Source organism: Cyanistes caeruleus, chromosome 9 (assembly GCF_971803275.1).
Source record: "Cyanistes caeruleus chromosome 9, bCyaCae1.hap1.1, whole genome shotgun sequence".
NCBI lineage: Eukaryota > Metazoa > Chordata > Aves > Passeriformes > Paridae > Cyanistes > Cyanistes caeruleus.
In genome coordinates this window covers 12031984-12048982 of record NC_141709.1, presented here as the reverse complement: position 1 = coordinate 12048982, position 16999 = coordinate 12031984, and the positions used below count along the sequence as shown (strand labels likewise).

Sequence of the window (16999 nt, the reverse complement as noted above, 5' to 3'; positions counted from 1 at the left end):
TTCTGTGCTGAACAAATGGTTTCCTGAGTAGAAGCCAGTCTCACTGGAGTCCCATGCTGGTCACTGGTAACTGTAGCCTCCCGGGACATGATCCTGCAGCCCTGGATGGCAACAAATGGTGGAGAATGTGGGCAACCAGAGAGGCACCAGGAGAAGAGTAGGAGCAGCTCCACCAACACCCCATAAGTCCCTGGCTGATGGTTTGACAGCTGGCGAGACCCCCGCCTTGAAGGAGGACTCAAGAGTGCCTGGCAGGAGGGCCAGGTTGAGAGTGCCTCAGAGGCGTGGGGGAAAAGGGCTTACGGGGAGGACTGAGACCAGGCAATGGGACTAACAGCTACCATCACCCAATGAGATGTATTTTGGATGGTTTTATTTTTTTTATATACATGGGAACGGCTTTTATGGATGATATTAACAGTATGGATGATCATGGATGGTATGGCTCTTCCTGTGGACTGTTTTTTGGCTTCTGTGAAGTCCCTCTTTTTTTTGTGTGTGTGTACCTCCCATATCTTCCACTATCCTTTTTTTCTAAGGGCAGGAGAAAGGGTGAAAAAGGCCAGGATGGCTCGGGGCTGCTGCCAGCTCCCCATCACCCATGTGTCTCTCTGCCACCTCATCCCCTGTTTTCCTGAAGGCAGGCAAGAGATGGAGAACGTCCAAAGGGATGTGGGTTTGCTGCTGTCTGCCTGCTGTTTTGTGTCCTCCTTCACCCTGTCTTTCCACATTCCCCCTTCCCTGTCCAGGAAAGTCCGTCCTGGACCTCCCCCCCTTCCCAAGACAGTGCTGTCTGGGATCTCTTTTTCCCCACCTTACTCCTTTTTTTCTGGCCCCTAAGTCTTTCCTGCCACCCAGTAACTCCTGCTCCAGTTCTACCCCTTTCTCCATCTGTTCCACCTCTGGAGGCTGTGCCTTTTCCATCATTTCCAACACCTCCTCTGGGAAAGTCAAAACTAACCCGAGCTCCAAAGGCTGGCGTGTCATCATCATCCCCTGAAGTGGTGACACCCATATCTTTGGGACAGGAGCTGAGATTGAGCACTAAGAACTCTGCCCCTCGTAAGAGGAGATCAAAGAACTGCACCCTTCTAGGAATTCTGTCCCTCCTAAGAGGAGATCAAAGAACTGATCCTTCTTCCTAAAGAAGATTCCTAAACTGATTTTTCTTCCTAAAAGAAAATCAAGAACTGGAAGAGACTGAACTAAAAACCCTTTATTTTTTATTAACTATTACTACTGCTTAATTTGCCTGGCTGCTGAGTTCTAAGTGTTTGTTTTTAGTTTTTTTTTGTTTTGTGTTCGTTTGCTTAATGTATTTTGTTGTTGTGTGCTAGTGTTTTCAGTGTCTCACAAAACAAGGCAGGTACTTTGTTGGGGGGGCCTGGATTTTCTATTGTGTAAATTTTAGAAACATTCTAAGCTCCTAATCAAAATGTAATTTTAAAAAGGGGCAGTTGTGGGGTGCCCCCTGCCCAGGGAGGCAAAGATTTAGTTTCAGATAAGCATTGTTAAAGTGAGAGGCATGGCTTTAAAGCCCGAGAAGTGTAAATTCCATCCCTCTGCCTCAGAGGATGGGCCCTGTGAGCCCAGGAAGAATTGCCCCACCCCAGACTCTTGTGGGGTGGCAGCCCAGGGGTTCTGATGGGGTTTGAGCCTCTGGGGTTTCTCCTTTGCTGTGTTCCTATTGGACCCCGACCTTAAACTCCACCCTGGTTCTGTCCCATAAAACCCACCACCCTGCCTCTGTTTGGTGCTCCCTGTCTCTGGATCTAAGCTGAGTTTGTTTCTGTGCTGAATAAATGGTTTCCTGAGCAGAAGCCAGTCTCACTGGAGTCCCATGTCAGTCACAGGTAACTATAACCTGCCTGGACATAATCCTGCAGCCCCAGAATGCTAGGCAGGGGTACATATTTTCCCTTCTGCATTAATGGGCTCATCCTACTATATGAAAATAAGAATTTCACAGGAAAATCCTTCACTGGTTTTCTTTTGTTTGGGTCCAGCTCTGTGTCATCTCCAAAACTGGTTTTTTCCTTCAGTTTCATGTGATCATAAAAGAGTGCACAGGATGCAATATCTGATGGGTATCAATATTAGGCAACGGCAAAACTAGGACCTTTGGAACGTAGTAAGAGAGGACACTACTCAAATTAATCCTTGCCATACTGCACATTATTTATACAGTTTTGAACAATAAATTTTTTTTCAAACATTAAAGTAAATAACCTGATGAATATTTTGCGCAAGCCATTTACTAGCTCAGTTTCAGTATTGCAGAAGAATTACCTTGGCACACTGGTGGTGATGGAAACCATCCAAAGTGGTAGCACTGAATAGAGGCAGGTCCCACCCTTATGTAGTTTTTTGCACACGTAAATTTCACAACAGCTCCACTGTGGTATTTACTCTCTTTGGGAGAGAAATCTCCATTTCTCAATGGCAGCAGCACACACTTGATTTCTATGGAGAAAAAACATTTTAACATATAGTGGACAACGTACAGAAAGTACATGAAATGCTACTGGTTAGAAAAAAACAAAAACAAAGGAAGGCTTAAATAAAAAAGGTCTACAGAGTGTATACAGAGTGTGACACTGATTAGCAAATACAAAAATATTCACCACGACACTGGGGTGCTGGACTCCATTCTCCATTTTTGCCACACATTGTGGTATCAGTTGGCATGTTATTTGTAGTTTTATATCCCTCCAAACATGAATACTCAATTGTATCTTCAGGCATGAACACGGTTTTGTTTGTATGGTGAATCAAAATGTCCCCTGGTGCTTTACATGATTCTGTAGAATGAAACAAAGTTATTGTATTTATTTGTCCAGAAACATTGCCCTTTGGAAGAATCATCTCTGTAGGTAAAACTTGAAACATCAATAATTCCTAATTGTCAGAATATTATTGTAGAATATGCAGCATAGTCACATATTATCTATCACATTAATCTTCTAAAATTTGTCAAGAAGTAATATTTAGAATAAATATTTCTTCCTTAGATTCAATTATTTCCTTTTGCTACATTACTATCATTATTATTAGTTATTTAGGTGTCACAGCAAATGGTTTATACTGCTGTTCCCATGGTCAGTTGTGAGTCAGAAAAAAGCTACAAAATTCTAGGTGAAGGCAGTCTGAAATAAAAGGACAAGTTAAAATAGTAGTTAAAGTTGGTCAATATTATGACCAATATATAAGAATACAATATTAAGTCTCTTACTTAAGTTCACCTGTGTTTGGGAGAGGAAGGAACTTTGAAATAATGAATCCTTTTTGTCTCTAGTTTGGTCACATTTAAATAAAGTTCTTGTCAGAATGCCTCAGTTCACAGATGTTGCTTCATAAATTGGGAGTAAATTTGGGCAAACGTAGCTTGTATCAGGTAAGAACCATTGAAGATGTCAGTGATTACCATTAATTCAGTGCTAAAGAGCTCCAAAAAGATCCTCTTCATTTTCTCTCTATTTGTTGAAGCCTGAGAGAGGTTAATCCCTGGAAGACCAGGCCTCTATCTGAGTCCCCCTCTGCCCAGTAAGAAACCTCAACAAATCAAGGTGACAAATCTCTGGGGCCATGCCGTACCTGGAACACCATGCCCATAGAATACACTGGCGACAATGACAGGGAGCTCTTAAGCCTTTAGCTACTCACTGATGCACTTCGGAGGCGGAGTCCAGCCACTATCTTGGCACTGTATGTGTCCTATTTCTTCTCCTTCTGGAGTCACAAAGCCAGCGTGACATGTATATGAGATCTTATCTTTTAAACGGAACGTTGTTCTCCCCGAGTTCAAATAGCCATTCTCAAAAATGATACCCTGGCATTTTTCTGAGAGAGAGAGAGACAAGATTTCTTCCAAGTAAAGCACTGCTAAAAGACATGCATAAAAATCACAGCAGAAGGATGAAAACAGAAGCAGCAGTAGGATTTAAAAAATTGTTTAACACATGGTCAATTGAATACGTTTTTCATTTCATACATTGTTAATACATAATGCTTAATATGTTATTTAAATTGATGGAAGTCTTGGTTGGATGTTTCAGTCTTATATTCTGAGATAAAACCTTCGTAGTATGTTAAATTCTTTACTGCTAAATTATTCTGTGAAGGAGAGTCTTCATTTTCAGAAATGAATGCTACAACAAATAGTTTTAGATAGAAACCTCACCAAAACACAAGCACACTCACTTTTACGGATACATCTCGGAGGAGGTGCCCAGCCATTCCTTGTGCATGTGACTTCTTCATGCTGAGCTTGGTAGTCACTGTAGCAGCCATATCTGACTCTTTCACCTTCCTTGTAAAAATCGTCCCAGCCGTGGTGTGGGAAATAACCATTTTCCAGCCCTCTGATGGAACATTTTTCTAAAGAAGGAGAGAAAGTACATTTAACCAAGGAAATTTCTACACCAAGAACTGAAGGCAATTAATCCTCAAGAAGCATTTCCAACAAACAGGCCTCCAAGCACCTTTCTGTAGCCTTGTATGGCAAAAAGACACTTGTGTGCAAATCAGGATGAAAGCATGTTTTGTTTCAGTGCCTTGTGATTAATGTACCACAGGGTCAGAAGTGGGAGTCACTACATACAGTGATATGAGGTGGCCTAGTAACCAAAAATCTCTTACCTATTGTTCACAAGCAAACTTGGCTTGCTTCAGTGCTTCTCACATTAGGTCTGGTATGTCTCTAAAATGTTGATGTATGCCCAGAGTGAACTCCAGCATTTGCCTCCAGGAGATTTTATCACCTCTGTGGAAGTGTAGCAGCCTCTCAAACCATCTCTAGAGATTTTAGCAACAGCTTAGTACGCTGGCTCTAAGGCCTTCTCTCTCCTGGAGCTGAGATGTAAGGCTGAAGGAATTTATTTATTGTGTTATCTGAGTACCTGCTTTTTTCCTCCAGGCAGGACTCCACTCATTTCCTGCACTGAGCACCACTCCACTGAGTGGCAATAAGGAAAGAACAACCTTTTGTAATCTACTTTTGTGCCCCACCAGTAAGTAGGAACTTTGCTATGACTGAAGATGTGTGAGAAAAGGCCTCATTGTACTCCAAGCAACAGAAAGGAGAATATACTTACATAGAGTAGAAATTATTCAAAACTCTGTGTGTGCAGCTGTAGAGCAGATGAAAGCTTGCATGTTACCCAGAATCCAGACAAGAGGAAGGTTTATTATATATTTCTTACTCTAATTAATATTTTCAGGAGTAAACAATCTTCAAAATCCAAAAGCATAATTTCAGAGTGTCCCCAGCTGATGGTTTGTGCTCCGCAGATAGGAAGATGGTCTGGGTGCAGTCCCAGAGGTCAACTAATAAAGCAGTTTGACTTTCAGAAAGTGTTTTGTCTTGTGTTCCATCAGAACAAGTTCTGCTGCACAGACCTTTGGTAATTAAACCAGAATTGAGTATATAGTGGAAATGTACTTACTCAGGCATTTTGGCTCTGGAAACCAGCCCCTTTCAGAACAGGTAATTCGAACCCAGAAAGTTCCAGTGGGGGTTGAATAGCCATCGAGGCAGTAGTAATCTACAGTCTGTCCAAATCTTTTTGGAAAGTAATAGCGTTTGTGGTACTCATGTGAATCACTTAACCTGCCATTTTCTATAGGTGGGTAGTCACATGGTTTCCCTAGAAACAGAATATAACAGCAACAATATCAACACATGCATGATAAAAGCTCAGGAAATAATTCATTCAGATTCAGCTTCGTCTGTGTGTTTTCAGAAATGGACAGAACCAGGACTGCACACCCTGGCAGATCCTAAGGAGTGCAGGAACAATCATGCTCTGCTCCTGGGGTCTTTGTCAGTACCTACAGCTCTTACTTTCCCTCAATCCCATTTGCAACTAACATAAATCTAGCCAGCATTCTCAGCAGACTCCTGAGGGTGATTTGTGAGACCAAAGGTTAGTATACATTGTACAGTGAGATGACACTGTAGAGGGTCTTGATTACTTACTTGATTGCTAATCTGCCCATAAAGGGAGCCCAGTCATCTGGCTCAGATATAGAAAGTGAATTGTGAATTCTTAAAATTGGGATGACTCCTGCCACCTCCATTTATAACTTTTGGGGTCCTGCACCAAAAGCTCTTCCTGACTCTTCTCATTTTTATTTTAGAGCTGCAGCATTTTAATATTCTTTGCTTGGCTCCACAAAAGAACTGACCCTTTCCAGGGAGAAGTCCAGGATAGAAGGAAGAGATTCTCAGAAGCTTCCATTCAAATTTACCCAGGTTCCTCCCAAAATGTTCTGACCCAGAGCCTACATGCCAGGGTAGAGCAGATCACCCACTGGATAAACCAGTGAAGTGATAATGAGTGACGTGGGCTCAGAATGACACCTGAATTTTAGAACCCAACTGATACAGAGAAAACATTAACTCAGATGTTAAAAGAGCATATTTCAGAAATAGCTCAAATCATCTTATCCAAAGGTTCCTTTACAAGACTGATTTAATCAGGGTTTCTCTAAATTTTAAATTTTATTTTCAAAAATCAAAATGTTAAATCATGAAATTACCTGCTAATTTATATATATTTATTTTTTATACTGGGCAAAACCATCATTGTATTTATGGGAACTTTAACCGAAGAAAGAAGTCATCAACCATCAAGAATACCTTGCTTTGTCATCTGACAGGTTGTAAAACAGAAAAAATCTTGTAATCATCCATAACATCAAATTACAATGCCAAGTAAAAATCTAGAGCTGAGATACTACTAGGAAAGGTATCTTGCAATCATTACCTGCAGTTTGGCTACTTTAAACTTCCCATGTCCTCTAATCTTGAATGGGTTGCTATTCCTCAGGTGGAGCAAAAATCTTCCTGACAGTGAGCTGACTATAGCACATTTTAACATACTTGCAAATAGAGTAAGAGGTAATACGTGTATTAATAAACACAACGTAAATTTGGGTTATACCATTGTTTTTATAGGTGATTTTTTAAACTATCAAATTAAGCTTTACAGTACAAAGAAAAAAACAAGAAACTGTCATATCTGATGCTCCTCAAGTTCAGCTCTTAACTTCTTTTCTCTGAGATACTTTCAACAATTCTACAGTGTAACTTCATTCATGATAGCTACTTACGGACACAAGCTGGATCAGGCACCCAGCCATTCTTGGTGCATTCAGCTGTGGTTCTGCCAGTCGTCACTTTAAAATGATACCCAGCATCACACTCTACTGTAATTGTATTACCCAGTGTGTACTTGTCTTTTTGAGGTCTAAAGTTCCCAAAGGAAATTACTGGAGGAGAGCATACAATTTCTAAATAAAAACAGGAAAAAAAAAGAGAATATGTTTAAATTTATTGCGTAAGTTCTTGTTTTCATAGTATATTGGCCATAACTGCACAAAATTGAAAAGAAAAGGTTACATGTCTTCTTCATGCTTAGAAATGCATGATTCTGTAAGAGAAGAGTGACAGTTCTAACTGATGTTATGCTAATTAGAAGATTAAAACTTAATTGCAAAGAGAATAGTTGGAGAAAGAATGAGAATCCATCAAACTGAACCTGACTAATTTTTTCCTGTAGATCATTCTGCAGCTGGGTTTTCCTGGGCTCATTTGTGGACCCTGTCCCAAAAGAGGGCAGTTTCACTGGCAGGTCCTAAATGCAGAAATAATTTTACTTAACTAGGAATGGATCAATTAAAGGTTGTGTGATTAAGATTAGTGTCCTTCACTGACAACAGAAGTATTTCAACAACTGAAAAAGGTCAAGAATCTCATTCTAAAAATCTCAAGATATCTTTATGCCCAGAGAAGTGAGGCAAACATATTTATAAACCAGAGCCTGTCTTTTGGGGCTTTTCTGTGTCTTCTTCCTGTTCAGAAAATACCACCAACACCCTGGCTGGGAGGGGATGACTGTAAGGTAACTACAGGTTGGTGCTTCTGTGGAGTGAGGCTGGGTGAATCAGTTTTCATGCATGCCCTGTTGAATCCTCTAGGTCTAGTGATAAGCCCAGTAGGCCCTTATTTACTTAGTAGAAACACTGTCTGAGTACACCTCAAGTACAAGAGCCCAGCATATCAGTGTCTAGAAGAATGTTTTGTTTGGCACTCCTCAAAAGCAGTATGTTTTTAAACTGTAGGCAATGCATATTAATTAGTATCATTACTAATCTTGAATCAGAAAGGTCTGAGTGGGCCCCAAAACTGACAACAAGTCTTTATTTCTAAAGGAATCTTCTCTTTCTGGATGAGGTCCCAGGAAGGTGGGTGGTGCATAATCCTACAGTGTTGCCCTGTTGTCAACAATTTTTTTCCAGTTTCAAGATTTTGGCAATTTCTTGGAGAAAATTCAAGGCACTGATAAATTCCCAAAAATTTCATTAAACTGTTTCAATTGGGATATGACATGCATATTTGGAGATGTAAATACAGCCTTTTAGAACTGTAATTTAATGAAACTAAATTAAAATCCATGACCCAGAGGGCTGATGTCAAGCAGGAACAACCTCAGAAATTTGTTACATGAACTGCTCAGAAGGCATTTGTGAGTTAAAAAACAAGAGGGAGCTTCAGCATTGTAAATACATTAATTTGTAGAGATTCACAACAAGATTCTGGTTTTGCTTCTGCTCTTCATGGAAAACTCTTACCCAGTTCTTTGGTCCCCTCAGCACTCAATACTTCTGGTCTTCATGGATATTGGATCTGGATGGATTTATTTTGTTATGAAATAATTTATAAATCTCAAAAATTACTTCCAAACCAAATTACAGTGCAAAACTGCTTGAAGCAAGACTGACCAGTGCAATAGGGAGGTGGATTCCATCCCGATTCAGTGCACAGTGCATCTGCTCTGTTACCATATTTGTATCCTTCTTCACAGAAAAACTGCATTAGTTCATTTTCCTTGTAAGACTTCCTTGAAGAACGGACATACCCATGCGGAATTTCTGGCACATCACAATTAATTTCTGAAATTGAAACACAAAAAATCCAGGTATTTTTATTTGCTAAGAATAAATTTATATGACAATAAAATTTAGGAGGTTGGTTTTAAAATTTAGGCTTTGGTTTTTTGTTTAGTTGGGTTTTTTGGGGGGCGGGGTGTAGTTTAATTTGAATTCACAAAAACTTTCTCATTTGGAAGCTCTTTGGAACTTATCTGAACACTTACTTGATTCTGGGTTACAGGTGGAAAATATGGTGTAGCACAGCTTCAATTGCAAATTGGTTTATGAGACAGTTTTCAGGGCTTTGCTTTGGACTTTAATGGGTTTAAAATCAAGAGATAAGGCAGAAGACATTCCAAAATAAGACACTAGGCCAGCTGAAATTTAGGATTTTCTATTTCTCGGATAATTTCTTTGTAATTTCCAACAAACATAATATGCTCTCAGAGCCAGTAGGTTATGAGTTAAATCATGACATCAAAATGAGAAAAGAATTAAACTATCTGAAAAATGGACACTAGAATGCTTAATATCTATAAAAGAACATCAGTGTTCCCAGTTCCTTGCCAAACCAAATAAATCCACCAAGATCTTGCAGTTTCCTAAAAACGTATTCATAAAGCCAAAAGATATTCAATGTTTTGTTTCCTAGGTCACAGAACAGGATACAAAAGTGCTCTCTTGGATTCTTTTATTGAATTTACTTCATGTTTAGAATGAAATAGAGCTCATGGGAGCTGTCATTTTTTAATGAAATCCACTATATTCTGCAAATGTTACAAGCATAAATGTTTAATTCCACTTCATACTGTACAAAATATAATAAATGTGGGTTTCAAAGCAGCTAAGTGCAGCACTGGAATTGTGAACAAACCATAAATGTATCTGCCATCCTGACGTGTGTAGTCTGCTCTTCTAAACCCATACTTCATGATCAAATCACATAGCAATAATCTAAGAAACTCGATGTTCTGAATATTTAGGTGCTTGCTACCATAATCTTCCTGGGATTTAGTCTCTTGCCCTGACAACCAATCCCATCCATTCTTTTTTCAGAAACTGGGAGGAATAATCCCATCCACCAGTACCAGCTGCAGGCAGGGCAGCATGGGATTGACTGGCTGAAAAGCAGTTTTGCAGAAAAAGAGCTAATGGTACTGATGGCCAAGTTGGACAGGGGCTAGCAATGAGCCTTTGCAGCAAACAGCCTGGGCTCCACTGGGAAAAATGCTGCCAGCAGACCAAAAGAGGTGATCCTGCCCCCTCTACATCTCTCCAGTCAGAACTCCCAGTAAAGGAAAGATAGAGATATACTGGAGCAGATCCAGCAAGGGACAGGAAGATAATTAAGGAATTGAAAAAAACCTGACAGATAGAGAGAGGTCTAAGAGAGTCTGGAGTAAAGGAGGCTTGAGGGAGGAGGGACAGTCTTTTTTAGTGGGGCAGGCAGAAGTAAAGAGGATGGAACTGGACCTTTCTCATTGGCCACCAGCCACACATTGAGAAGCAATGGGCATGAATTGAAATACAGGAAATGCCACTTCTAAGTTTTTACTAAAGAGAGTTCAACCACTGTAGTTGGTTTCCCAGAGAAGCTGTGGATGTCCATCCTTGGAGATATCAAAAGGTGACTGAACACATTCTTGAGCACCTTGCCCTAGCTAATTGCTTTGAGGAGCCTTCAGAAGTCCCACATCACCTCATTGATTCTGGGCTTCTGTAAAAACTAAACACAAACCTTCTAAGTTTTCCAAGCACATTAGTGTGAAGAAAGAAAAATCCAACAATTTTTTTTTCGTGTTGTGTATATCCTAAGAATTAAAATCCTACTTGTTTACTAAACTTGGTTCTCACAGATTCAAAGTCCTTTCTGATTATCTTGGTTAAATCAACACTGAATTATGCAGACATATCAAAGAATTCGACTGCAGCCTGGCAAAACATACAGCTTGTAGGAAAAATGTGGAACAAACAGATGGTCAATTATCATTATATTAGTATCCAATACTATTATATTTCTCTTTCTTATCCTGCTTTTTCATATATGTAGTGGAGATTGTTTACAGACAAAGTATGCTTAATTGCTGTGAAATAAAGTGAAAACTTGGTGGCTTCCCATATGGTAACCATATGATTTAGAGTCTGTGAGAAGAAAGCTTCTTAATGACACACAGAAAACAGTGTCCTTTTTACCTTTGCACTGAGGCACATCGTTACTCCATTTTCCATTAGCAGAGCAAACGATTTCTTCAGCTCCAACAAGCTTGTGTTTTGCATTACATTCAAAGTTTACAACCTGGCCAAAGGAATATTCTTGGCCTAGCTCAAATGCACCAGTCATAATTATCCTTCCATTTTCAGGTTCTTGTACAGGTAAACACTTTATCACTGGAAAAACAAAACAAGAAAAGGAAAAAAACATAATTTTGAGGTCTAGCCTGTAAAATAAGCTGGCACACAAACTAGTTAAAATACAGAAAACTCACTGTAATTTCCTTACACATTTAAAAAATATACACTCTAGCTATGTATTCAGATACCATTTTCAGCAAGTGTAATACAAAGCCCTAAGCAAAAAGACAGAGTGGCATAGCTTTTAGATACTTTTAGACCCTCTCTCATAATCTCCTTCTCTGCCCTTGATGGCTAAGGACAGAGCATCCACTGAATTAGATGACCTCAGCTAATCTAAATTACCCTGGGATTCTGCATTCTGTGGATGGTTAGCTAAGCCTTGACTGACAGCATTAAAATTTGCCAAAATCAGTTGACTTTGTTAAGAGTTGTGCCAAACTAAATTTGTTATGGACAGACATCTGTAATAGTGCTGCATTACACACCACCTACAACAGTTCAGTTATTAACTAAAATTGTAATTAGGAATATCAGAGCAATTATATTACTAAAATAAACAAACACCGTGGCAGATACTAATTAGAGCTCTTGTGCCCTCAATTTTGTATCTGCAGAAAAAAAGCCCCAAAAACTTATGTCATCAGATATGTCTGTTAAGGGGGGAAGGGACTATCAAAGCTCATTCTTAGATCCTCATATGGATATCACTGAGCAGGTACAAAAGTGGCTTCTGTTTTGTCTACCAAAGCTACTTCTGTCTGACATTTACCACCTTAGAAGTCATCTGCCTTTTCCATGAGCTCATACTCTGTCTCCTAGGTTCTTCACATTTAGGACATTATACAAATTCTTTCTTTCACAGGCAATCGCATTTCAGTGAAAACTCAACCATGTCAGAAATAATAAGGAGGAGTTTGAAACTGAAGCATCTTGGTGAGATGTGACAAAAAATGTTGGAAACCCTTGATCCATATGGTGTAGAAAGACCTCAATACTAAAGTGTGAGGGCCCTCAAAGTCCAGTAAACTAAATGCAAAGTATATAATTCCAAGAAAATATCAAACCAACAACAACAAGCTCTAGTCAAGACGTCTACTTCACTTGTTCTTAGAGACCCTTTCCTGACATCAGATGCTTAACCCAAATAAAAATGTCACTGCTGTCCACACATATTAAAATAAAGCAGTTAAAAATTATCTTTGTGAAGAACAGGAACCTTATTTTCATGATCATTAAGGTTTGAAACTGGTGAAAAGGTTTCTAAAACTATCCCCTGAGCCATCTGGTCTATTAAGTCTTGATATCTGTGTCCCACTTGCTCTCAACTCTTGCTTACTGAATGCCTTCCATAGTATGCTAATAGGGAGACCTTAACAAAATCTTAATGCTTAGGATGTTCACAAGGATGGAGGAGGAAAGTAGCTAAAAACACACATGCCTTCACACTAATTTGAAACTCATCATCCCAAATGTCATTTGCAACCATGTTTTGTAGGCAGCTACTCTGTCAGGGCTTTTAGGTGAGGCAGAGCTTTAAGCCAGTCTGGAAGTCACAGGATTCCACTTCATGAAGGGTTTTTAACCAAAGCTTGTTGGACCAAAAGAGCTGAGCAGTCACTTTAAGAGCTTCACTGTTGCCTAACTTGAATTTAAACGTAGGTGAATGAATATTTTTAAAGCAATCACAGACTATTTTAGATAGTATCAGACAGAGAAAAAGATCATTTGATAGAGAATTAAATGCCAAAATCCATTTACCTTCACAGTGAGGGATGTCATTGCTCCATCCATCTGCCTGACACTCACGGTAATTCCTTTGGCTGAGCATCTGGTATCTTACCAAATAAAAAGTAAAAAATGCTAAAATACAGTTTCATTATGTGACAGAACAACAGTGCTGCTGTTTATGGAGCAAAGGAAGATGGCTTCAGGTGTTCCAGCATAGAATAACCAAAATGTGACAGCACTGAGTAGTTTTTCACCTGCATTTTCCCTATTTGCTTTCTTTTATTTGCATATGAGAAAACAGAAAATCAGATTGGAGAGTAGGAAGGAATAAGGATGAAGGCTTCTTCTTTACAGAGGTAGCAAGCTTTGGCTACATAACAAATGCATTCAGAGGAAGGACAGCTACTCTGAAATGAAGGGAGGAACTGAAGGGATTAAGGAGAATATTGATTTTAGAGCTCTCTTTGTGGAACTCAGGCTAGATTCCAGTAACGTAGCAACTTCAAAGGCATGGCTAAAGCACTGTACTCAAAGCTGATTTGCTTTTCAGGAGGAAAATATCCAGACACAGGCAAAACACCATGTATTTGACTTGCTGCCATTTTCACTGGAGAAGATGGATAGATAATTTCTTTCAAGCATTCAGTGAAGACATGTTAGCGAGTCTGTCAGAAATGTCTTCCTTCAAACATTTTTACAACACATAAGCAAGCATTAAATATTAGTAAGCTGTATTACAGAGAACAAATCTATAACTGACAGTATAATTAACACCTTATGTTAATTCCCATACATTGGATTAAATGAGTATTACCCATCGTTACATCTGTACTCAACTCTGGCACCAAACACAAATTCACTTCCACTGGTAAGTTCAAAGAAACCAAACTCAGTGTCTCCAGGATGTCCACAGGGTTTATCTGGTTGAAAAAATAAAAGGAAAAAGCCTTACTTATACCATACATAGGAAGGTGAAAATGAAAAAACCCAGCATTTTTCCAGTGATTAATAGTGAGTGTGGGTCTTTGGGGGCTTTCAAAAATTCAGAAATGTTCAGCATAAGTTTGATTAACCTCTCCTTTTTATCCTTATTTTCATAGTTTTCAGTGATAACACACTGGAATATACTTATTAAAAAAAAAAAAAAAAACCCAAAACAGAAACAGAATCAATCTACCTACAACAAGCCCCTCAAAACAAATTAGCATGTTTTATTCCTTTAAAAAGGCTGAACTCATATTCAGTTTTATGACAAATTCATGGCAATTTTCATGTCATTTGTGACATAATCTGGTCCAAAGGCTCCACTAGAGAATCCATCCATGATTAGAAATGAAATTTCCTCAATCTGCTGGCAATTATGCTGAGTGAAGTGGGGTGATTTAAAGCCACAGGAGTTATTTTAGATGTTAGTGCCTGCTGCTCAAAGCTCCCCACAGGACTTTCCTTATGGCCTGGCCCTAACTCTTTGTTTTGGATTCCCAAAAGTGTGGCAAAGATGAACACAACACCTTTCCCCTCACTCATACTCATCTGATCTCATAAGAGATTTGCAGAGGACTGCAAAATGAACTGCACAGATGAAACCTATTGGCCATCCTCAGCAGAAATCTTTCCTCATTCTTGTCAAGCATGGCAATTTAATTCTTGGAGCCTATCAACATCATCCGTTTTTACCAAAAAATATGTGTTTGAGTAGGCCCTAAACCTGCTCCAGTGAGATTCGGCGGAAATGGAAACTCCTGATAGCTGCTTCTGTCTTCTTTCCTGCCAAAGGACCGTGTATCCCCAGCTGGTGGTGGAGCACCCTCTCCTCTCTCCCCATCCATTCCTTGCCGGTGGCAGCAGCTGCTCACTTGGTGGCAGTATTTGCTAAAACATGCTACAAACCATGCCAAATTTTGTATAGGCCTGTACTCACTGACTAGTTACACGATGAAATCTAAACACTGAGACAGAGACAAAACCGAGAATGTAAAAACAAAATCAATTAGTAAATTATTAATTCCTACTCACAGTGTGTATTAATCTCTGAACAGCACCCCGGGCTTACATATATTCTCAATCAAATATTTGTATTGCACTAGTAACAATTTTGTATGTTAGATACACAAGCATAACTCCTTGTTTCTTAAATTCCTTTGTGTTTAAAGCTCATTAATTACAGAAAAGTATCTACTGACTAATGATAACAAACTTCAATTTCTTCAGTAATGAATTCTGTATGAGGGTGTGAGATACTTGAAAACTCTCAGCACAGTATGCTAGAGATAATAAATAGCAGCTCTCATCCTAATTGTGAATTACAGCTTAAAAGAAAAGGCAGGGGAAAATAATTTCCCACTTGCAAGAAATTATATCTTTCATAGAACTAGTTGAATAAACTGCCTCTTGACTCATATTCAGAAGCTAGGTTTGTGCTTTATCCTGCTTAGACAAAAAATTTTGAAAGCAAGCTTCTAAGAACTTAATAATTGATTTTAATAATATAAATTGGGTTAATAAGACTGTCCTAGAATAAGGTCTTCTGTAAAGAAAAAAAATTAAATCCTTTGATCTGAAGAAAAGGAACTTAAGTTCCCTTATGCACACATCCTTTTTAGGGTGATATTTTAAAAGAGTGCAGAAATGAGTAATTTACAAGCAAAGGTACAATTTCACATAGACATCCCTGGTAAGGAATATGGTCTGCCAGAACAAATGTCTGCAGATATTTTGGATAAATACTTACTTCTGCATTCTGTCACTGGGGCCAGCTGCTTCCATGCTCCATCAATGCACTGAAATGCAACTCTTCCAATTTTTACATATCCAGGCCGACAAGTGTATGTTGCTTGAGTCCCATGTGGATAGGGAGGCTTGTCCCATCTTTTAGTAGGCACTTCTTTTACCCTCCTAGGAGGAGGTTCTTCACAAGCTAAAAATTTTAAATAAAAACACTGGCGACTGAAATACATACTACAAACACCAAAACAATATTGCAATAGGAAATATAGAAAGAAATCCTGGGGCCATTTGTGATCAAACCAGCTTGTTTTCTACTGAATCAGCATAAAATAGGAAACTGACAAGGATCCACATTTTGTAGGAATGTGAATAGACATTTAGAAGGATATAGCAATAGCCAGGCACCAGGGAAACACCCAGGACAGTGATGGTTCATGAAACAGACTGTAGTTACAAAGCCCGAGAGGATATCATTGCCTTGGTTCCTACCACAGACACCTCCTACCCTTCCATTTACAGGAGCTGCTCCAGGCCTGTCCTTCCACTGCCACAGAGAACAACTCTGTGCACTCTGGAGTTTCCTTTCAAACTATTTCCTTCTCCAGTCACCACTACCTTTACCGACATTATTTCACATGTCATTTGATTAAGTTCTGCCAAACCTTCTCTCATCTTTACATTGCCTAAACTTTCTCTCCAGGCTCAGATCACCTGATATTCAAAAACTTATTTCCTCTTGTTCGTTACTCACAAGTTCCTTAATACAAAATTTAAACAATTCGGAGTATTCACTCTGCCTTTAGCTTCCAAGAATTTTGACTCAGTTTGGGGAGTGGATGGTGGTGTCTGGTATTTCTTATTAGCTCAATATTATACAGTCTTTGCCCAAAAGCTCTCTTCTGGGCATTCTTTCATGTGCACATGAAAACATACAGCCAAGTCCATACAATCTACAACAAATGAACCTGAATTAATTAAGAAGTTCCTCAACAGCTTGAGAATGAAAAAAAGTTAGACTAAAGGGGAAAGAAGCAAATGTTGGGAAACCTTTAATGAAAGACTAAATTATTTGGTCAAGAAATAACTGCCCTAATTTCAGTGACTAATTTCCGGTCCTTGAGTGACTGAAATGTACACATTTTGGAAACTGAAGCTTCACTCAGAGTAAGAGAATCTGAACAGCCTAACTAATTATATGCAATGAACTCTGGTTTTCATCTGGACATGAAAGGTGAGCATTCATCAGGAATAAATA

At 39.1% G+C, this 16999-nt stretch overlaps 1 protein-coding gene across 18 annotated transcripts in view; it reads right to left on the bottom strand.

The window, feature by feature from the left end:
• Positions 1-16999, bottom strand: part of LOC111933189 (complement factor H) — a 40403-nt gene that overhangs the window by 9939 nt on the left and 13465 nt on the right. For 17 of the 18 annotated variants that reach the window (XM_086842819.1, XM_086842818.1, XM_086842806.1 and 14 more), the window contains 11 exons: positions 15749-15934; positions 13832-13937; positions 13048-13124; positions 11128-11322; positions 8785-8955; positions 7114-7293; positions 5445-5645; positions 4201-4377; positions 3664-3840; positions 2625-2801; positions 2290-2463 (listed from right to left, as the gene is read on the bottom strand). In XM_086842819.1, coding sequence (XP_086698945.1) covers positions 2290-2463; positions 2625-2801; positions 3664-3840; positions 4201-4377; positions 5445-5645; positions 7114-7293; positions 8785-8955; positions 11128-11322; positions 13048-13117 — 1522 coding nt within the window. In that variant the 5' untranslated portion in view covers positions 13118-13124; positions 13832-13937; positions 15749-15934. Of the gene's footprint in view, positions 1-2289; positions 2464-2624; positions 2802-3663; positions 3841-4200; positions 4378-5444; positions 5646-7113; positions 7294-8784; positions 8956-11127; positions 11323-13047; positions 13125-13831; positions 13938-15748; positions 16082-16158; positions 16408-16999 lie in introns of those variants that run through there. The other variant, XM_086842814.1, reaches the window with a different exon arrangement.